We start from the raw sequence: 23,138 nt of genomic DNA on the forward strand, positions 1-23,138 counted from the left end.
CTCCAAATGTTAAGTTAAGTTGGTTCTTCAAAAAACAAAACAAAAGAACAGTTGAAGATGGGCATTGTTAGGGATCCAAATGGCTTTTATTTGGATTACTTTGGCTTTTACTGGTATTTTTACGGAAGGTACATATTTAGTAGGGTGGTCAAGTGATTAATTTTTTTAATATTGCAATTAATTTTTAATCGCCATTAATTGCACTGTTTAAATAAATGGTATTATATTTAAAATTTTTGATGTTTTCTACATTTTCAAATATATTTCAGTTACAACACAGAATACAAAGTGTACAGTGCTCACTTTATATGTATTTTTTATTAAAAGTATTTGCACTGTAAAAAAAAAAAAAAAAAAAACCTAAGTTTTTTTTAATTCACCTAATACAAGTACTGTAGTGCAATCTCTTTATCATGAACATAGTTTTGTTTTTGAGTGCAGTTATGTAACAAAAAAAAACTTCATTTGTAAGTTACACTTTCAGGACAAAGAGATTTCACTACAGTACTTATAATAGGTTAATTTAAAAATGCTGTTTATTTTGCTTATCATTTTTACAGTGCAAATATTTGTAATAAAAATAATATACATTTTGATTTCAATTACAACACAGAATACAATATATATGAAAATGTAGGAAAAACATCCAAAATATGTAATACATTTAAACTGGTATTCTATTTTGTTTAACAAGTGTGATTAAAACTGTGATTAATCGTGACTAATTTTTTTGAGTTATTCATGGGAGTTAACTGCAAGTTATCACTGAAGATAATTTTCAACATCATGCACCTATTTGATCGGTCTTTTATTTCATTTCCAAGGAGAAAAGAGTTGCAGAAAGTAGTTTCTTATTACATGATACATTAAATACAATTCTGGAGCACTCCAGTTGTCTGGACAGTATGCTGTCATAGTGACATGAAACTGATGTGCATAGAAAATGTCAATGCAGAATTCAGTGGCACATCAGCACTACGCATAGAGGTAGTGCTCAGATTGGATCTTTCTTATAGCCTTTTTTAGTGCAGTGTTTGCTAAGGCAGGCAGGAGACTCAGCATTCATGGAATAGAATTCAAGCAGCCGTGAGATGCAGTTTAATTCACAAATAATATATTACAGAAAAGTATCTTGTCCATTTAAAGCCAAAGAGAGAGAGACAAGACTTTTCTCATCCACAGTAAACAAAAAAGAAACAGACCAAAAACCCCAAAACAACACTGTCCTCAGCTGAACTGATGATAAAAATAAAGCAGGATTTTCATCAGACAAGGCTTACTTCAGCCTTCATGGGTGATAAGAAAGCAAAAAACCACTTCTGATTCTCCTCTAGCCTCCATCTCTGTCTTGCGTCCCAGTTCTTTGTGGTTTATATCTAGCACCTGTTAAGAATTAGCTGTCTTTCCTCGGTACTGCTCAGTGGCACTCCTACAAACAACATCTATTCAAGTAACCAGCCTGGGCAACAGGGTTGGTCGGCTGGTCCTGGAGAAAGAGGAGGATGCATGCTCTCTCGGGAAAAGCCTGTGTGAGACCTAGTCACATAGTGCACCTCTGACTTTGAGGCGCTCTTACTCACATGAGCCCTCCTCTTGCCTTTGGTAGCCCTGCTCATGTGACTGCTCACTGTTTTATTAGAAATAGGTGCTGTGGCAGGCAGGAAGAACATGCATGGAGGCCATTGTTGCATACTAAGAGGCCTGTTTTTGTCCATTAGCAGACTGGCCACCAGTTTGCAGTGCTGAGCCCCCAAGATCACACCAAACTTGGTCTCTCCCGAATCCTGACTTTTCCCAGTCCCACTCAGCATACTACACTCACCTATGCGATGAATGATTGCACATTTGGACTCCATGGGCATGGCTACACTTGCAGATGTATAGCGCTTTGAGTTCAACCAGCCTTTGGAGAGCACAGTAGGGAAAGCGCTGCAGTCTGTCCGCACTGACAGCTGCAAGTGCACTGGCGTTGCCACATTTGCGGCATTGGGAGCTGTGCATTATGGGCAGCTATCCCAGCATGCAAGTGACAGCAATGTGCTTTTAAAATGGGAGGGGTGGGGTGGAGTGTGACAGGGAGTGTTTTGTGTGTATGTGGGGGGAGAGAGAGTGGGTTTTTGGGGGGGGGGGGGCTGAGAGCATGTCAGCATGCTGTCTTGTAAGTTCAGACAGCAGCAGGCCTCTCTCTCTCTCTCTCTCTCTCTCAGCATTCCACAGTAACGGCTTGCATGCCGGCTTTCAGAAACGGAGCTTTGAAAGGGCATTTCCGCATTCCTACAGGAGTTCAAAACAATGACAAGAGTGGCCACTTGACTTAAGGGGATTATGGAACGTTTCCGGAGGCTGATCAGAGCGCAGTAACGCAACACCTCGTTCACACTGATGCCCGGGTGTTGTAGCCAAGACACAGCAGATGTTATTCCTCTCGCCGAGGTGGAGTACCAGCAGCGTTGTCAGAGCGCTCTACATGCTTTGCCAGTGTGGACGGGTAGTGAGCTAGTGCGCCCGGCGCTCCTTTACTATGCTGTAACTCGCAAGTGTAGCCAAACCCTAAGATTCTTCTCTGAATTTAGCTTATTACACATACAGTGTTGAGGCTGGAAGGCCCAATTCACTGATCCAAACAGGAAGACCGCTGATGTCTATCTTCTGTAATCTGAGCGTGGGCACCTTTGAATGAGTTTGATATACTGTACAATGTTCACCATTAAACATTCAACACTTACAAACACTTTCTACACTATAAGCTGAAATAAACAACTTTTATCTCATGGAATGGACACATTATGCACACTTCAAGCCAACCTCCCTCCACTCTTGCTTTTTCCCCGTTCTAAGGCTAGGGAAAACCAGGTATCATAGATACCATTGGCAAATCTTGGCTTTATAATGGTAGCCACTATAACTGTGCTAGCTAGCTACATGAGCTGTTCTGCTCTCTGGTTGTCCTCACCGTCAGAGGCTGGAGGGTGGGCTTTTGTAAAAATTCAAAGAGAATTATGCTCCCAACTGTCTTTGTAATCAAGGGGAGTTGAACATCAGAATTCCTCAAATGCCTTTGAAAGTTCCACGCAGAAAGTTCCCCTAATATTCAAGTTAAGCATATCTGTTTTTAATCTTCAGTCCATATCGTCTTGTTTTACTGCTCCAAATCAATTCCCTTTCCTCTCTTACATTAATATGCGTTCCCCCTTAAATGCTGTTGATTTTGGCTAAATAAATGTAATTCCTTAGTGTAACTTTCCTTGTTAGGTTATTTTCTCTAGTCTTTGTATCATTTTGGATTTTCTTGTTGGGTTTTTTTATTGCCTCAATGTCTTTTTGAGGTTAAAAAGTGCACAATATTCCAGGTTTGAGGTTTACCAGTAAACAATGTAGTACTAGTAGTACATTTGCTCCTGCCTGTGAGAGATGCCTCTGTATGCTGTATGTACCAGAGTAAAACTGACCACTTTCCTAGTGGCCTTTTACTTTGACTCAGGACCTTGTTCTGCTCCCATTTCAGTCAATAGGGAGTTTTGCTTTCAGTTTTTATTCCTTCATTATCTCTGGATTATAGAAACCTAGAAATACAGGACTAGAAGGGACCTCAAGAGGTCATCTAAACCAGTTCCATGCACTGTGGCAGGACCAAGTAAACCTAGACCATCCCTGATAGGTGTTTGTTCAATCTGTTCTTAAAAAAATTCTAAGAACGGGGATTCCACGGCCTCCCCTGGGAAGCCTATTCCAGATCTTAACTACCCTTGGAGTTAGATATTACAAAAACTTTCTAAATCTCCTTTGCGGAAAATTAAGCCCATTACTACTTGTTCTACTTTCAGTGGACATGGAGAACCATTGATCGCTGTCCTCTTTATAACAGCCCTTAACATACATGAAGGCTGTTATGAGGACCCCCTCAAGCTTCTTGACTCAAGACTTCACATGCCCAGTTTAGTTTGGGTTGAGGTGTGATGGAAGAGCTGCATGGGGAGGTGTTGGTGCATAGATCTATTTTGCATTATCTACCTAAGTTGTATGACACCCATCACTGTACTATCTGAGTGCCTCACAATCATTAATGAGTTTTATACTTGTGGCAGCCCTTGATGTAGGGTATGGTTGTCTCCATTTTACAGATGGGGAACTGAGGCACACAAGAGTAACTGGTTTGGACATGGTTGTACGGGAAGCGTGTAGGAAAGGTGAGAATTGAACCCAGATCTCCAGTCTCAGTCCAGTATGAAACAGTGCAGGTAATAGACTGATATTTATTTCCAGGCCATACTCACACAAAATTAGTAAGGGTTATAAAGCTTCCTCATTTAGCTCTCAGGGCCGGCTTTAGGAAGTGCGGGGTCCGATTCGAATACCTGGCAGTGGTCCAGGTCTTCGGCGGCATTTCGGCGGTGGGTCCTTCACTCTCTCTGGGTCTTCCGCGGCACTGAAGGACCCGCTGCCGAAATGCCGCCGAAGACCCGGAGTGAGTGAAGGACCCGCCACCGAAGACCCGGACCGCCACCGGGTGAGTAAAAATTAAAAAGGTGCCTAAGTTAGGCGCTCTTCTTTTAGGGCGCGGGGCCCTCTTAGGCGCGGGTACGGGGCCCTCTTAGGCGCAGGTCCCGATTTGGGGGAATCGGCCTAAAGCCGGCCCTGTTAGCACTAATAGTTTTGTTGTAGTTTTGTTTGTCTATTTTAGATACTATAGAAAATAGTAATAATAAGCAGGTAAACTTCCTAGAACCACAATCTTTAAATTAAGCATTTGCGTTAATTTGGCGGAATCATTGTACACATTAAGATGTTGTTTAATTTACAAGCAAAGCAGTAAAATTAACAATGGTCCAGGGCGTCAGATTATACTTTCCTGTATTTCCTCATAAATATGGTTTTGCGGAGAACTTTTTCGACTACATACTACTTCACTGAAACTGCACTGCGCTCTTTTTCTTCAACTGAATCTTTTACAAAAGGTGTTGTAAGCACTTGCTTGCTTTTCTCCGCTGGCTAGGGGTTTGTGAAATGTTCTGTGTTGGAATGCAGAGTTTTCAGTGCCGATCAGCTGAAAATGTAATGGTTGTGTAAGGGTGGATTGTATAAACCCAACCTCCTCCCTCTCCATCTACTTGGAAAATTGTAAGCTCCTTTTATTGATCCTTTATTGGAAAAGGTTCCTCAGGACAAAAGCTGGATTCTGCATTTGCACTGGCAGTAGACTGGAGAAATGTAGCTAAAATACCGAGGTTGATGATTTGTATATGATTTCCACTAGAAGAGAGATCTTGTATATTTACAAATTCACCTTATGGTATTCTTTAGTCGTAAATACCATTTAAATAAAATAGGTATATCTCCATTTATTTATTTATCTCATAGAACTGGAAGGGACCCCAAAAGGTCATTGTGTCCAGGCCCCTGCCTTCACTAGCAGGACCAAGTACTGATTTTTGCCCCAGATCCCTAAGTGGCCCCCTCAAGGATTGAACTCACAACCCTGGGTTTAGTAGGCCAATGCTCAAATCACTGAGCTATTGTAAACCTTAGTTTAGCAGTTGAGCTTGATATATATCACATTAGTCTATGTAAAACTGGCTGAAACAAGGTCTGGATTAGAGAGAAGTGAAACAATTCAGAAAAATCTAGATATTTCTGAAGATGCGTGAGGATGATCAATTCCCATCCAAGAAAAATTCCTGTTGTAAAAGGATCGAGAAGAGAGTGAGAGAGAGTACTGAATAAACAGGTTCTGCAAATTACTCAGATAGGTGTGAATTCTCCGTTCTCATCCATGGACATTCTGCTTCACCAACCCTAATTTCCTCTTTATTGTGTGGGTTTTTAAGTGTCACTTACTAAAGCAGCTCAAACCATTAATATTTAAGAATTGTTGGGTACCAAAATAAAATTTCCCCCCTTCTTCACTCATATGCTACATCTGTTAAACTCCCTTTATTTCTATGGCACATGGACAATAAAATGCTTGAAATGGCCCAGCTTTATGCGTGTTAAAAATTCCAGGCACCTAACCGTAATACTTTGCAGGTAATTTAGCTCCACCAGATATTGTGGACTAGCTCCTCAGCGGTGCCAGAGTTCTGCTCGTGGCATGTGAAGATGGAGGAAAGGTCTGAGCTGTTTTGAAAATCTAACCATAGGTGTCGCGGTGTCAACTGCTGGATGCTGAGAAGCTTTGAAAATCTGCCCTCTTATTTAGGTGCCTTAGGAGATGTTACACTTTTATTTTTGAAATTTGGCTAATTGTACATGGTAAACACTTGGAAATCTAGCTCTGAGCTGAAAAAAATCTGGCCTTCTGGGTCTATTTCTTTCACAAGTGTAGCACTGTTCACTGCAGTGGAATTTAAGCAGCATCAGTGAGAGAAGACTATCTCTCTTTAATGTAACATCTATTTGAATGTAATAACATTACTGAATATCACTTAGTCTACAATGGTTAGTTACATTCATTCAAGATTAAGGGCTTGATTCTATTCTTACTTACACCAGCATAGATCAGGATTAACTCTACTGAAGTCCAGTGGAGTTTCCACTAGTATAAAGCTGGTCAAAGTCAGAGGAGAATCAGGCCCCAGATCTGTATGAATAAGCATAGGTCAATATGAGACTTGAAGGAAATAATCAGGTTCACACGTAATCGTCTAGTCCATGCAAGTGACAGTTGCTGCTTAACATCCCATCAGCTCCTGTTTTCTTCAGCCAGCATATCAGGGAGAGGGAAACATGGAGACCACGTACTACTTCAAGCAGTTCTGGCACGGAGGGGAGTCTGTATTTTGTGGAGTTCTGTAACTTTACTGCTTGCATGGTTGGGAATCCATTCTGTCTGTGAGGCTGACTGCTCATGGCATGCCTTAGTTCAGGGGTTCTCAGACTTTTGTACTGGTGACCCCTTTCACACAATAAGCCTCTGAGTGTGACCCCCCCTTATACATTGAAAACACTTTTTATATACAGTATTTAACACCGTTATAAATGCTGGAGGCAAAGCGGAGTTTGGGGTAGAGGCTGACAACTTATGACCCCCCATGTAATAACCTCGTGACCCCCTGAGGGGTCCTGACCCCCCAGTTTGAGAACCCCTGCCTTAGTTAGAAAAGGGCGTATGAAGGGGAGAGAAGATCAGGAATTAGTGCAGACGGTAAACTGTGCAGTACATCAGAATAACAGGACTCCTAGCCCTCCTCTTTTGCATTGCCGTTTCAAAGGTTGAAATTCCTCAGAGACTTTGCCAATATTTTAATAATTTAATTTTCCTTAATAGACAAAAGTGGATCTTTGGATTTTTGATTCTTTGGCTGTACTGTAATGCAGTTTACTTGCACATACAGGTTGTAGGATACTGGTAATCTTTGGGGGATATATCATAAAGGGATAGGTGGAGAATGACATGTGAGTAACAGGTAGACAAATGGATCAGCCCCACTTTTCTGTATGCAATACCTTCCCATTTGTACCAACAAGGTGAGACTCAGGGCAGTGCAGGGCCAGCTGCAAAGCATACAAGTAGCCCAAAAGGCACAAGCAAAAAATCAGTTTCGAGCTACAATAGAGGCAGAAAGATCAGACTAGAAAGGTAACTCAGTAGGGAAATGCAGAAGATAGGTGCTTGATAGCATAGAATATATAAAAAGAAACCACACATCCGTGCTTAGGGCGTTACCGTACAGTGCTCATCTGAATTTTTTCCTGGGATGGATGGCTAATGTGTAAGTGTACATCCATGTTGCCTAAAACTTGCCTCCTTTTGGCTTCGCCATGTGCCCTTTCACTTTGCACTGCTCCTCGCACGCTTTCAGGATATAGCTGAACTTCAATGCCTTTTGCACCACCACTAGAATTTCCACTAGATATGTTAGTAGTGCAAATGGTCTTTGTATGCTTGATCCCCTCCTATAACTATCTTTTTACGTTACCACAGAATAGAGCCTAATGCATTTTCCCAGGTCTGCATTTGGTTTTTGTATATGGTGACCAGATAACCCATTGGTCCTCGACTGTCCTGATTTTGTGAGAGGTAACTTGGGTGACCATACTGAACCACATCTTTTTATCCTGGTTTCCATATAATCCGCTAGTCTCCAACCTAGCACCTGCACCTCATTTTTGCTTGAAGCAATCCCATGACCTCCTCCCAAGTTCCCCCACAGGGGCTAGGCAGCAAGATGACGTTAGGATATGTACTCTTTGGTACCATGTCTCTCAATCCCTATTTTTTGTAATATAGCCTGAAATTTGTAGACACACAGAGACTGGTACAATCTCCCTTAGAGAATTTGGTAAATGAATTAACATTTTTTAATTCCCATTACAAAAACAATCATTCCTGGGTTCTGCCACCCCAGAGCTGGACTCTCCAGTCCTGCCTGGCTTCCCTTTCCTGAGGGAAGGTTGGCTGGGGTGACCCCACCTGGACTGGGCCGTGAAGGTGAAACTGTGTTCTGCCCACAGAGAAGGCTGATTTCTACAATAAGAGACTGTATTGGGCAGGAAGGAGACGACAGACATTTCCTTAGGCCTTTGGCTTTTTCGGCACCAGCTGCAGCTTCTGCAGTGCCTTGGAGTAAAATCCCCTAAAAGGCAAATGCAGTAACATGACTGGGAATGAGGCACGCAGATTGTTCAGATTAATTGTTAGAAGTTGGAAGTAAAATAGTAGAATTTCTCTCAGAAAAGGCTCTGCCACAGAGAGGTCTGATTGAGCCTGGCTTCTATTGTGGAGCCCTATTAGAGCTGTTGGGAACTTCAGAGGTGGGACGTTTCCCATGCTGCCATTGATGACCAGTCTGCTTCTGCCCCCAAAGCTGCGAGTGATCCGAAGTACCATTATAATGGCTCTGTGGGCCATCGCACGATGGAGAACACTGTTGTGTGTTACAACAAGCCGGGCAGAGGCTTGCCGTCCCAGAATTCTCTAGTGTAGAGGTGGCTGAAGTGCTTTGGCATGGGAGGCGTCTGCCTCCACTTTTAAAAAATGTAAAAAGTGAATTTAAAACACTTGAAAATGCTGGAGAATGAAGTCCTTTGTTCATCCACAGAAAAAGTAGCAACAGTATATAAGCTTCTTCAATGGGCTCCATCAGTGTACCTCAAACCTTCTCCGGAATGATCTGGAATGCGTGGCTGGCTATTCAGTTCTTAGCCTCTCCGCCAAGGTCCCCAGCAAGAGTGCTGGTTGCAAAGATGTTTTTTTGATGTGGAACAGGATTGAGCCCGTGACCTCATTTCTCGTAGGTAATTAGATGGTAATGGCTTTCAGTCACTACTAACCCAGAATGGATATGAAACTGTGATTCAGAGCGGAAAGGCTCCATATTCCATTACCAATACTGTGACACAATCATGGACTGACACAGTATCAAGTTATAAAAACAGGATACTGAACCTGTTAAGGTAGGAATGCATACAAGGCTTACCAGGTTCTGTGTTTATTGCCACCCATTCCAGTTGTTCAGTGACTTTGTAATTCAATATTAACTGTTAGATCAGGAACACATCCATAGGATGCCATTAAATGCCAGGAAATGTTAATAATAAAAAGGTAACATGTTCTCATTGATCAAGATTGCATTACTAACTCTAAATCAAGGACACTGCATTAACTATTTGTGTGCAATCCAGATGTATGTCTAGGCAAGAACACTATTATACATCTTTTATGGAAAATCTGGTGTGGGCTACAGTTTGTGCCTGATGATAATGCAGTCAGAGTAGAATATGCTTTCTAAATTGAGCTGTTCTGCTTTGCCAGGTATTTTTGCATGGCAAGTCATCCTGAACCTATGCCATTTTCTTCTGTGTTTTATACTATTTAAATTTGCATTTCATAATATCAACTCAGATTAATTTTGCATGCTTGTGTGAAATCGGACACTTGCTTTGGGTACTGTTGGCTTTAGAGTAATTAATTGTTTTTAAATGAACATTTCCCCTCCCCCCCCTTTTAAATAGCAGTGTTACTGTGGCGGCAGAAGATTAAGTTAAGGGGAGTGTTATTAGGTACAGTAAATGAGTTGGGGTTTTTTGTGGTAGGTCTCTCTTAAAAACATGGTTTATATTCTGTACATATAAAAAACCATGGAAATTTCACTTAATTCTTGCAACTTATTCTGCTATTCCTTGTACAAAAAGGCACACACATTATGAATAACATAATTATGGGCTCCTTTCTTTTTTGTAGACTTAACACAGAAAAGAAAAAACACATATTAAAGCAGGGAAGGGAAGCCAGAGTTACCTTCTGGACTTCACACTGCCTTTGGACACAGCTACTTTCAAACTGAAGGCAAACAGCTTTGTAGAAATTGGGTTATTTAAACAAAATGTGTGTGCCAAAATAAGGTCTTACACCAGTAACATAGCAACTGTAGGCACAAACTCACTTTTGGCCAGAAAAATGGCAAGAAAATAAACCATTAACATGCAAAGGGATTTGTTCATTCCCAGTCTAATAATGCTGGTTATCCACAAGAAAGGGAAAAAACTGTGTGATGTTACTTGACTTATTCCAGCCTAAAAATCACAATGATTACTGCCACTCATATAATAAAAATAAAGGAAAAATGAAACAGTAGTATTTACAGTTACTTAAATTCCATAATATTTAAGTAATGTGTTAACCATCAAAATGAATAAATGATGGTAACAGATTATTTTATTATTTAAGTGAATTCAGTCAAACTGTTTCAAACACCCTCCCACCCCTCCGAAAGAATGATGTAGGCAAAATATGTGGTTTGGCTCCTGACCCCACTGAAGTAAATATTCTTCATGCAGTAAAGCATTTTGGAAACTAAAGCTATCTATAAGAATAATAAAATCACAATGACTTTGTTGCTCAGTATGAATGCTATTGGAAATCATAGATATTTCAGATAAGTTTTATTGATGATTGCAATTGATATCACCTTTCATTTCCTTTAGACATTTCTCTCCAGTAATTTATAACGTAGGGTCCAATCCTGATACTACTGGACACAAGGGTTGCCAATTTTGATTGGACGTATTCCTGGAGGTTTCATCACATGACATAATCTTTAATTAAAGATTAATCTTTAATTTCTGGAGACTCCAGGACAATCCTGGAGGGTTGGTGACCCTAGACAGTACGTATTGCTGTTTAAAGGCAAATCCACTGATTTCAAGGTACAGCAGTGAAAACCAAGTAGGAGATCCAGCATGCTATACATTCTTATGGATATAAGAATGCTACTTTTCAGTACACCTCCCATTCTTCAAATTCTAAGGAAAAAAGCAGTGGTAGGTGATAGTGTTCATGCACTTTGAGGGAATTTTTTTGATGACTTCTTAAATTTGTAACTTTTGCATTTTAAACCTTCACAGTTCATTTACATCTGACCTATTGAGACTGAGCTGAAATAATTTTTCTATTTCGTACAAAAGCCCATAGTGTCGTTATGATTCAGAATTGAAATGCAAAGCTTTGGTTTTCGTTGGAACTCTGTCCCCATGCATGTCTGCAAAATTACTGATGGGGAGGGGCTGCCTTTGAGCCTTCCCGATCTTGTGCTGCTCCGGCGGCTGAAGAGGCACCTGATGTAACTCCCTGGGACCTGTCTAACTTAAAGGGATCCGGAATCTTCAATGCACCTACCAGTCCCGACACACTTCTCACACCAGGCCTTGTAAGCAGATCCCTGGTGAGAACTAGGGCTTTTGTAGCCTCTTGATGTTGCTCTGGCCCTTTTGCCCAACTTGGACCAGGGGGTTAGGCTCTCAGCCCAGATTATGAGTTCAGCTCCCATTCAATGCGCCAGCATCTTGTGAGTATCTGGACCCAGTTGTGGGTGTTGAGCACTTTTGAAAGTCTGCCCCTAAATCTCATCTTATTCCATACAGTATATGTTCAGTGTGGTTACAGGCAGGGCCATAACTTTAAAATTCATGGCTTACATGCATTTAAATCCTCTGCCAGAATGTTACATCGAAAAGCTCTTTTGCACTGAATTTCTTTGGTTTCTGAAAAGAGAGGAGAAGAATAATCAATATGCCACTCTCTAAAGATAATGCATTGAAATAAATGCATGTTAGTCAGCGTGAGAGTTTGAAATGTCGTCTTATTGGCGAAAGGCTTCATCGCACTATATTTCGTTTTCTAGGGGGGAGCCATACTCGAGTGTTGGCCTCAGTCAAAGCTTATTTCTGCCATTTTAAGAATGCCACAGTGCCTTTGCTCTCGCACGCTGATGTGACACCTGTAATGCATAACTTTGTGACTTTATGGTTGGATCACAGCAATGTTACACATTATATACTGGTTTCAGAGTAGCAGCCGTGTTAGTCTGTATCCGTAAAAAGAACAGGAGTACTTGTGGCACCTTAGAGACTAACAAATTATATACTGGCTTACTTTTCATCTGAATCTGGTATCTGGAGTTGATGCAGAAGGCTGCACCATGTTGACTGATTGGGAATTAATGTAAGAGATTCTGCTCAGGTGCTTGATTGCTTCTGTACTTATCTGTACATTTCTGTGCACGCCTAGTATTAAGCTTTACTTGTAGAGGGGAGCTCTCAGAAATGCAGCGAGGGGTTTGCCTGTCATACACATACCAGCCCCAGCAGCTCCCAGGGACGCTGGGCAGGTTGTGCAGAAAAGGTTGTATTTGGGGCTGTATTCCCTGTATTCTTTTCCTAACCCTCTCATCCTACCACCTGAACCCTGCCTCATCTGGAGCCCATCCCCCCCACCCCCACCCCAACCCACATGGGGAGAGGGCTGTGCTGAGTTCAGCTGGGAGGGGAGATGGTGCTGCTGAGGTGGCTGGTTTGTCCTCTGCCCCTCACTCCCCAAGGAAGCACTGTGATCCAGGAGCAGAGAGCCCCTTTGCACTTGGCGGGGGGGTAGGGGGGGTGCACGGCCTGCCCAGTATTCCCACATTGGGATGTCTCTGTGTAACTCAAATACTTGGATGCAAAGTGACTAAATCGTACCATAGGGGAGAGAATATTGAACAACATTGAAGAAAGATTGGTTGCATAATGATGGTTTATAGTCACCTTCTTGCCTGGTACATACGTTTTTATATAGGCGTTGATGGTTTTTATTATGCCTTTGAAAGTAGGTGGCAGATTGCTCAAAATATAATATCCCATTGGCGATACCAGTGAAAAAACACATAGTCTGCATATGCGTTTTTTCCACATGTTCACTGTACCCAGTCACTCTGCCAAACAGAATATAGGCTGCTGCTCTCTGAGCTAAAGGAAGTTTGAAAGCTCAAGGCTTTTTTTTTTTCCCCCTAAGAGGATTGTTTAAAGACGGTCTTCCCCTTGATTACGCTGCTTACTTCTCTCCCCATTGGTTGCTGTGATTTACATTCAAGTTATCAGAAGATGACTTTTTACTACGTGATCATGAACCTGATTCTCCTTTCACTCCTGCCCGCCTGGTTTATTCTGATGTAAATGATTCCAGTGAGTTTAGTCCCAGTTAATACTAGTGTCAGTGAAAGCAGAGTTAAGCCTTACATCTGTAAGTCCAGTTCACAGCCCTTCCAAGAGAAAGGTACAGAGAGGAGGGGTTTGAATGTCCTGTTCATCCACAGGAATCAATAATTAGGAGGTTGAATGGCATGCAGTTGTTTAGGGGGAGTGTCCAGGTGACTGTAGTCCAGTAAAATTAAGGCCCAATCCTGTAAGGTGTTGAGCACTTCCTGTGGGATGCTGAGCACAGACGAATTGAAGACACTTGGCACTGCATTCATCAAGTCATAAATATCTGTATTAATAGCTAATTAAAATATCAGTCTTACTCATTACATACAAATGCTAGAATTCCTGTTAAACTTGTGCCTTAGGCATGTATTTTGTTGTGTGTGTGTGTGTGTGTGCGGGGGGGTGTTTGAGAGCTTGTCCATGGACAGGTCAAAATACTCAGTAGCTAGAAATATTCTGGATCCAGTGTAAAGCCCAAATAAAAACAAACCCAACAATGATTTTATTTTATGGTGCAGTAATCTGTCTGTGTTACGTTCAGTTGCTGGCAGTTGTACTCTTCACACATCTTTAAAATGTCAGTAGACGCTTATCAATGTATCGAGTCAGGAAAATGGATTTTTGACATACTTTGTGCTCTTCCTCTCCTCCCTCCTCACCAGGCTGGAATGATAAGAACTGATAAGGATGAATATTTCATTGAACCTTTGGAAAGAGGCAAACAAATGGAAGAAGAGAGAGGAAGAATTCACGTGGTCTACAAGAGATCAGCTGTAACACAAGATCCTGGCGACATGCTCCTAGACTTCCATACGGAAGGTACAGCAGATGTCCATGGTTGCTTAGAAATCTATTCCAGATAGCTATAGCTTCTTCCATTAACCTTTGAAAAAAGCACTTTTGACTAAGATAGATGAAAAATAAAATAATGTGTCACTGAAATCTTTCCTCGGTTACATATACACAGTGTGCCCTGATGACGACAACAACAGGTGTTCATGCATATTTGACAACAGAACTTGGCCATGCATTTTTTTTAAAAGAAATGTTGCAAAATACTTTGCTCTTTAGAAGCCTGAACCTGCTCTCATTAAAGTCAATGGCAAAATTCCTATTGACTTCAGCGGAAGCAGCAATGCGCTCTACATAATGTGAGAAGATCTTGTGGGATATTTCATGTAACTAGAAATGCTCACTCACATAAATTGAATATCCCACACAGCTTACAAAACTTTTGTTTAAACTTTTGGGGTTTTGTTTCTTTTCCCAGTGATGGCTATGTTGTACAAATGGCTGTGATTTTTAAATCCTCTCCTGAATGTGATTAATGCAATTTCAAAATAATTGGTTTGATAGGATATGTTTTTACATAACCAAGAGTTGCACTCAATTTTCAAGCCAATGTGGTTGGTCCATCTGAAAATAATTATTGTGCAGTCTTGTCCGTTAGAGTTTTTTTCTCTTTAACTTTTTACAAATGCTTGAGGGCCCAAGACATAGAGGAGCAAATAGCAACTTTTTTTCAAATAAGACTGGTAACATTGAGGTGGAGCACAGGCTGGAGATTTTAAAAAAGGCTTTTGTTTTTCAGATGTATCAGAGAAACCGCTTTTTGATATTAGTGAGCTGTCTAATCCAGGGCTTCTCAACCTGGGTGGGGGGCGGGGTAGAGAACAGGTTTCAAGGGGTTGGGACTTCACTTTTTCTTAATGTTTAGAGGAAGGTGGGGGGCCCATACATTTTCCGGTTGTAAGTTGTGTGGTGGTACAGTATGGAAAGGATGAGACCCACTGCTCTAAACCACCGGTTGTTGACATGTCTAGCTGTGGAATACATGTTCATGGACGGAATGGGAGGATAGTGGTGATCTCAAGTTGACCCTCCTGAAAACTTCAAGAGATTCTTATTTTCATTTTGATACCACAGTTTTCTTATTAAAGGGTAGGGAAAACTTGTTCCCTTTCAATGCTCTAACTTTTCTCCCCACCATCTTTCAGTTTTCCATCCTCCCCCAATTGTCTATGCACCCATACCCCAATAACAAGGCATAAATCTGTGCTTGTAATTAACCAAGCCATGAGTGGTACTGTGTATGGAAATGGAAAAACCAAGGTCGGTAAAATCTTTGACCGGCAGAAAACAAACACTGCTGCACAGCAAGTCGTCACAGAGTTAAATTGTTCATTGTGGGTTGGCAGCTTCTCTCCAAAAGATAGCAGCTTTATACCTAATCCCAGCTGGTTTCTACCAAGTTGAACAGCACCTTACCTCTTAGCCAGCATCACAGGCTGATTTATACAGAGCTCAGCAGCACCTCATTGTATTGTAAACTATTTGCAAACCAGTCTGACTGAATCTGAGGAGGGTCAGAGCCAATGCATACTTGATGATAAAGGAGCAAGATGTGGAGCAGCTGCATCTGGTGAGCTTATGGAAACAGGCTCAGCATTGCATTCCCCAAGCAGCCCTCCTAGGATGCTAGGCATGATCCATACAAGTCCTGTGCTAGCTCAGGTTGTTGCAAGCTTAGGAGTGCAGTAAACTCCACTCCATGCAGCTGCTGCCAGAGGAGGGGAAATGGGGATAGAGACTGGGGTCCCTCTGTTTTAAATAAACTGGAAAATTGGTTGCTTCATTTGGAGGCAGTGAGGGACACCTGGGGGTAGTATACTGCAGCCTGTCTCCTTTCCGACTGCCAGATGGTGGTGATGGGGTTGCCTAACTTAAGATTCCTCTAGCTGGCTGTCAGTCAGACAGGGAAAACCACTATCCCTTCCTTTCCCCCCAGACCTGAAGTTCTTACTTTGTATGTTCAGAACTTCTCAGAAGCCCACAGTCCCCAGCTGGGAAGGAATGAAAACTTGCTCCCATAGGAGGGGAAAAGTTGGGCAATTGTGTAAGCAGTATCTAGGGGTCAGATGTGACGGGGAGGGAAAGTGCTCCTCCAAGCTCCGCCCACAAAATAAGCTCTGCCCACATGAGATGCTACTCACAGTAGATTGCACAGATGTTCAAAACATGACCACGTGTGCGATCTGCGTTGATTGAACTTCTCTTCTCCTCAGCAGGGTCTGAATGCACATGTGGGCTGTACTGAGCTCCTCGTGCTCCTCTTCCCCTCAGTGAGGCTGGCATGTTCCAATGAGCTTCTTGAGCTTGGTTCCCCTTTGGGGCGAGGGGGCTCTGTTAGGTTCCTTCGGTTTGAGTCCTTCTTGACTGGGAACTGGGGGAAAGTGGCAATACTCTCCCAAGCCTACTGACTGGTGCTGCCAGAATGAGCCATCCCTTACAATAGCTTGTGTAGCTGTTCACAGTATGATTGTTCCCATTCCTTTTCTTACACGTCTTTATGATCAGAGAAACAGATAATACTTTAAAAGCCACAGTGGTTGTCATTGGGTATCTTGAGTTAGTGCCCAGGGAGATGCAGGGAGCAGGTCACACCTCTCAAGGATTGTTTCAGGTTCTGCGAACACAGGCAGACATCACTGTACCAGTTACACTCAGCTCACTGTTTTTGAACCTCTCACCCACCATAACAGCTCGAGACTGACTTTCTGTTTAAAATGAAAGCTTACGCTCCAGAGACTAAGGCAGCATGGAAGAGGTTGCCGCCGAATCTAACCTTGGTGATCGTGCAGTGAGGTGTTCTCTCTCTGGGAATGAGAAGACCACGGAGCCTTGCTGGATCATGGAGTTCTCAACGTCAGTGTGCCATGGAAGTTCCGGGTCCCATGTTTTGGTCCTTTCCTAACCAAAAAAACCAAAACAAATAAAACCTCTTTCATGGTAGTACTCAGAATCTATATATACTGATCACTCGGGCAGAGATTCCTTCTTGGTGTACCGTGTACATTGTCTTTATCACTTCTTTTTGGATGGTGCAGAACCTTTCAGTTTAGAAGATCTTGTTGTTCTCTGCCCCCTCTGTCACTTTCTAATACATGCTTTGACTTCTTTTTTTTTTAAGGATTTATACAGTACCTTTTTGTACCTTATTTTTTTGTTTCTTATGATATCATCTGCAAAATATTTCCCCCTTTAGTACCATAATTTAAAATCCATTATTTAATAACACTAAAATGCTTCAACTCTATTTGCCACTTAGTATCATACTGCACTGTTTCAGCTAGAGCTGGTTAACATTTTCTGAATTTCAGATTTTTAATTTGGGGGGACCCAAAATATTTTTAATTAAAATTTGCAACCATTTTTAGTAGCAAGCTCTTCAGTGTTGTCATAATATGATCCAGCAACGATTTTCAAGAGAGCATACAGCCATACATTGTGGTATATTGGAGGGGTTTTATATTTCCGAGATATGTTATTTGTAAAAGGACACTTTTATCGTAGCAGCCCATAATAAGCATTTCTTTAAATATAATGTATCCAGGAAATATAATTCCCTATCCCAATTATTAAAATAAAGTTCCCTTGATAGTGAAAACACTACCGTCCCCTCCAAACTGCAGTGTGCATGCATAAAATCTCAACTAGTCTTCAAGATGAGCCAACATGGAGTGTGGGGTTTATTTTGGCCTTTATATTTGTGTCATGCTGTTACCTTGGCTCTGCCAGTCAGTTTCTTTTTTGTGAATTGGTAGATAGCACCAAAAGGACTGTGTGAGGTACAGATTACCTACATGCCAGTAAGTCTAATTGCAGGTCTGTCAATCTTGACAGTGTCCCTTTAACATCATCCTCTTAGCTTGACATTGTATTTATAACTACCCTTAATTACCTCCATTAGGCAGTTTATACTTGGTAAGGTTTGCTTCCTTTCCTGCCCTACAATTTTATAAGGTATTTGTTCATTTTCAGTGTAAACTTGGCCTTCTACTCTTGAACAATCAAAGCATAAGAAGAAAATATCAACCCACTTACTGAGCCTTGCAGTAATACCTTGAAACAGTATCTCATACTTGCAAGACTGCGAGACTGCTGTAGACTTGTTGATTGTTTTAATTGAGCTGACTTTCCTGGTCTTTCCCCAGAGTAGATCTCTTAAAATATTTATAAAGACTTTCCCCCCACAACTGAACTTCAGGCGGCCTGTCATTTCCAGATGTGTCTCACGGCCCACTTGTTCACAGTATTGTGATGTAAGCAGCTTTCCTCGCACTGGGATTCCTCTTGTAAATTTGAGAAAAAGGCTTTTGGAGATTGGCTAATTTCTTTCTCTTGGTCCTTTGGTGTATGCTGTGCGTGATTTGGTTTCCGTTCCTTTTAAATTAGAAGATCCCTTAATGAAATAAAGAATAATTCTACTATAGTCTTATCCTCTCTAATTCTTCACTTCTATTGTAAGGTTTTACCTTGGCTGTGTGTTCAAACAGAAAAACGTAAAGTTTTATTATCATTTTCCTGATATCTGTTGGAGCTGGGTTTTTTCTTTAATCCTGCTCATACCCGCCAGCAGGCTTCCTTACGGTTAAATTCAGCTTGCTGCAACTCTGTTGAAGCCAATAGAGGTGCACTCCTGACAGTGGGTCTGAATTTGTTCCAGCCTGTCTAGGAGTCAACTGTATATCAAATGAACCATGTAGTGGGTTAACCTACCAGACACTCTGTCCTAAGTGTATTGTGAATATGCCATTGTTAGCAGAAAGTGTATTCAAATAACTCATTTCACAATACAAAGCTTTTAGCAAACATTTGAGAGTTTAAGAATCACTTGCATTAAGGACATTATGATACAAGTAAAGTGGAAATTTAGCAATATATTACAAACAGAGGCATAGAAATTTTCCCTCAACCATAGATTCTCTGATCAAAGATTCACTTTGATCAAAGAACTCAAGAGTACAGCCTATTAATTAATTAGGAACTTATCTACACGTTTATCCAAAGCAGACAAGAGCCTGAGATTTCTGAAACAAATATAGCTTAAACAAGGCAACACTGTAAATTAGAATTATACATTTATTTAGGTCACCGTTATTGTTAGTGAAATTATTATAAAAATGGGGGACATTTTGTGTAAAAATTCTCCCATATATAATAAAGCAAGATAAACCAGTGTGTTCCCTGTGAGGAACAGCACATTGTCTGATACATAAGATGAAGATGCTCTTGTCACAAAAGCTGCCACGTCCAGCCATATGAAAAGCACAGTTAATCCTGCTGGACATCTGATTTTACAGGGGTACTTTGCAGCATTTGGGAGTTGCATTGACATTGTTTCTTATGGCTCATCACAGAGAACTAGAACGTACATTATTGGTGACAACTTGCTAAGTTTGAGGCAATGGGCACATTTTCAAAGTTGAATGCTTAAAATTAGGCACTGAAGTAAAAGTAGCCTGATTTTTCTGCAGTTGGAACTGCTGGTGCTCAATATGTTTGTTGTAAAACCAGGCTGTTCTTCATTTTAGCGATGTCTCACTTTAGGCCCCCAACTTTGAAATTGGCCTAAGAGACTGTAGCATGGAGTTAAACTGTAATGGCCAAATTCTGCCCAAAGATATGCATGCACATTTCCCACTGACTTCCTTAAAAGCTTCTCAGATCTATCCATCAGAAGGCAGAATTTAACCTTTAACATACTTGCATTCCCACTGGTTGGTTTTGTCAGACGAATTACCATAATCTTTTTTTTAAAGAAGATGATACAACTTATCTAAACATATAAAAAGTGCAAAATAAAAGATACTAAGCAAACATGCAAAATAAATGTGTTAAAATATGCAATTCTACAGTTTAAAAAAACAGATACTGGTAGGGCTGGTCAAATTTTTTCTAATTTTAAAGACTTTTTAAAGATTTTTAAAAAAACTTTTGATAGTTTCCTATGGAAACTGTTGGCAAAAAATGAAGACTGCCAATTGATGGGGTATTTTCTGGGTTTGGATTTTGCACTGCCATCTTTGGTCACATGGAAGGATATTTTCAACTCAAAACTTGTCATTTTAGAACCTCCTCAGACCTCTTACCTCCACCTGATCTTCCCCTCCCGCCTCCCCCCCCCCCCCCCCGAATCTGTATTCCAAAATATGAACGTTTTTCCATTTTGGAAAAGTAATGAAAATAAAAACCTGTTGATTAAGGGAATCTAGGAAAAGAAATATCAAATCTGCTTTAAAAAACAATAGAATGAAAACCCTTAAAATTTTTGTGAAGGTCCTGTGGAAACTCCCCCTCCCCCCACAGGTGTTAGAGAATATCCAACTGATGGGTGAATGCTTTCATTAAGATGCAGGGTGATTAACTAAGGTGCCGGTGATTAAACATAAAACAGCTGTCATGATAATAGCTTTAAGTTTTCCATTTAGAATAGTATATCCCTAGAACCTATCAAGAGACCAAAGGTGAAACACTGACCCTAATAAAGTCAACAGCAAAATGACCATTTATTTCGGGGGAGGAGGGTCAGGATTGAAGCTTAAATGTCTTAAAATAAATTGCCAGACCTGACACAGGGCAAACAGCATTCTATTTATATTATATAGAATTTTACATTTTATTTTTTATTCTGATAATGAAGTAAATACAAGGCAAATGGTAAGGTGCTTAATGCATAGCCTGCTATATAAATCAAAGTACACAAGGAGATTGTGAGTATATGATATTAGCAATTATCACTATCTAGTGTTCTCATCCTAGTAGGCATAAATACATGATATATCTGTGTCTCTATTCTTTTGGACAGTCACTACAGGTACACTGGGTTTCAGCTGTAATTGTCAGATGTCTTAGAAAGGTAGGCGCCTTAGATTCAAAATGTATTTCTACAGGAGAACTAATGATGTCTAAAGCTAATAGATAATGTTTGTGAGCACTCTTGCACCAGTAAAGCATCGAAGCAATACCCTGTGCTGGTTCCTGATTACGCTGTCCCTGGCTATTCATAGCCTCTTTGGGGAGTGGTGCCAGGATATGCTGTACATTACAGTATTTTGATCACTTATTTTCTGCGTGTAAATCCCTTTCCTTTGAATTATATCAAACCCCCAAGATACTGCTGTTTCAACATTTGCTGAATGCCTTAGAGTTACAAACCTGTTTAAATTCTCAGGTGTGCCTCTCCTGCATCCCTGTGCTAGAGAGAGCAGGGAAAAGAAGTGGCAACTGGTAGAATGGACTGTGCTCCCTCTATCCAGCCGGTCTTCTCTTGAGTGAAAATGGGAGAAGAGGAGAATAAACAAAGGCCAAGACTTTAACAGTGACCAGTTATTTTGATGCCTCCATTTTTGGGGGTCCACCTTGAGACACCGTGAAGGGACCTCGCTTTCAGAAAGAGCTGAGCACCCATGTTCTGAAAATCAGGCCTCTCTAAGGTGTCCCAATGGGCAACTAAATCACTAGCTGCTTTTGAAAATCTTTGCTAAATTCTTTACTCCTTCGCTTTTCCCTTGAAGAGAAGGCAACCAAGGCTTTCTTGTCACAGCCACCTCCCCCAGAACCTACAGGGAGAGCTGTGCAAACAATGTAAGATGCATACCAGTCAGACTTTAGCAGTGTAAGAGGCATATTTTTTTAACCTAGATCGTGGGTAAAGCTCACAATGGGAAAGGAAGGCATAAGGAGTGTATAACTTCTGTGATCAGGAATGCTTCTCAATTGCCCCCTTGGGACCAACTGGCTGAACAAGAGGATGGTGGGGGCATAGTTGGAATCCTGGCTCTGTCCTCCCTTTCGTACCAGCCAGCAGAGATGACTGGTTGTGCAAGGAATTATTCTGCACTCTTCAAGGAGGTGTAGGAAATTTTTCCCCTCGTTGTAACTGGGAAGCTCTGGGAGTGCCTCCCTGGTGCATAAGACCTCCCGTGCTCCCCCTGGGGTGGTACAGCTCTACACCGGCCGCAAACACAGGACTGTGGCTTTTGGTGTCAATTAGTTCTCAATCATCTAGTTTATCATTCAAGCTCGTCCTATTCTAAGGTTATTGCATGTTTTGGTTTCACTTTCAAAGCTTGGGAACCCCCCCTCCTTCACCCCCCAATTCAAATTCAGGGCCCAATGCTTTACAAAACTAGTGTTTCAACCCTAAAGAAAATTCCAATGCTTCTTTTGTTGAACTAGGGTTTTTTGGGGGGGCGGGGGGGAGTTTTGGAATCTAGAGTAGTTCATGCTGCTTCTGAATGTTTCAGTTCATTTTAAATGCATGAGACAGTACTCTTACAGAAGCAACTGAAAACTAACAAGGTAAGAATTTATTAAATAGGCTTCCTCAGCACTGGCATTTACCTTAGTCATTTGAAATGTCCCCAGGGTAAATCCATTATAAGCAGATTTTTATTTATTACGTCGAGTGCCAAGTGATTGGTCCAGCTTTGGGTTACGGTAATAGACATTGCAATTAAGGCGGTCAAGTCACCTGAGGAGGAATGAGTGGGAGTTTTGTACTGAGCATTTCGAAAAGCTGTTTACTCATCTGAAAGTTGATTATACTAGGCAGATCGAGTCTCCTACCCCTAAACCTGTGACTAATAGTTATATTTGTAGAATAATATTCTTATTATGTTTATGAAGGTAGTGTTTGGAAGAGCTATCAAAATAATGCTGGATCTTTACACAGTTTTTTAAAACTATGCATACCCGCTTCTAAGAGAGTGTAATAAAAAATACAAATTTTCCTAGAGTAGATAGATGTCTTCCTTGCTGTACATTTTCAGGCAGTATCCTACATAGTTTATTTTTATGCTTTCCAGTTAATAACTTACATGTATAACATAAAATCT

The 23,138-nt window shown here is 41.1% G+C and overlaps 1 protein-coding gene and 1 long non-coding RNA gene across 3 annotated transcripts in view; one reads left to right on the plus strand and one right to left on the minus strand.

Annotated features, from left to right (window-relative positions):
- The window catches only part of ADAMTS3 (ADAM metallopeptidase with thrombospondin type 1 motif 3), a 187,404-nt gene that overhangs the window by 48,345 nt on the left and 115,921 nt on the right, over nucleotides 1–23,138 (plus strand). The window contains 1 exon segment of the mRNA XM_008171812.4: nucleotides 14,121–14,277. Within this exon segment, the coding sequence (XP_008170034.4) occupies nucleotides 14,121–14,277 (157 nt within the window).
- LOC101951448 (uncharacterized) overlaps nucleotides 10,842–23,138 on the minus strand; it is a 62,069-nt gene continuing 49,772 nt past the window's right edge. The window contains exons 3-4 of one of the 2 annotated variants that reach the window (XR_006175907.2): nucleotides 17,084–17,208; nucleotides 10,842–11,979 (exon numbers count right to left, since the gene is read on the minus strand). This is a non-coding gene — a long non-coding RNA (uncharacterized LOC101951448). Of the gene's footprint in view, nucleotides 11,980–12,655; nucleotides 14,122–17,083; nucleotides 17,209–23,138 lie in introns of those variants that run through there. The other variant, XR_006175906.2, reaches the window with a different exon arrangement.

Source organism: Chrysemys picta, chromosome 5 (genome assembly GCF_011386835.1).
Source record: "Chrysemys picta bellii isolate R12L10 chromosome 5, ASM1138683v2, whole genome shotgun sequence".
NCBI lineage: Eukaryota > Metazoa > Chordata > Testudines > Emydidae > Chrysemys > Chrysemys picta.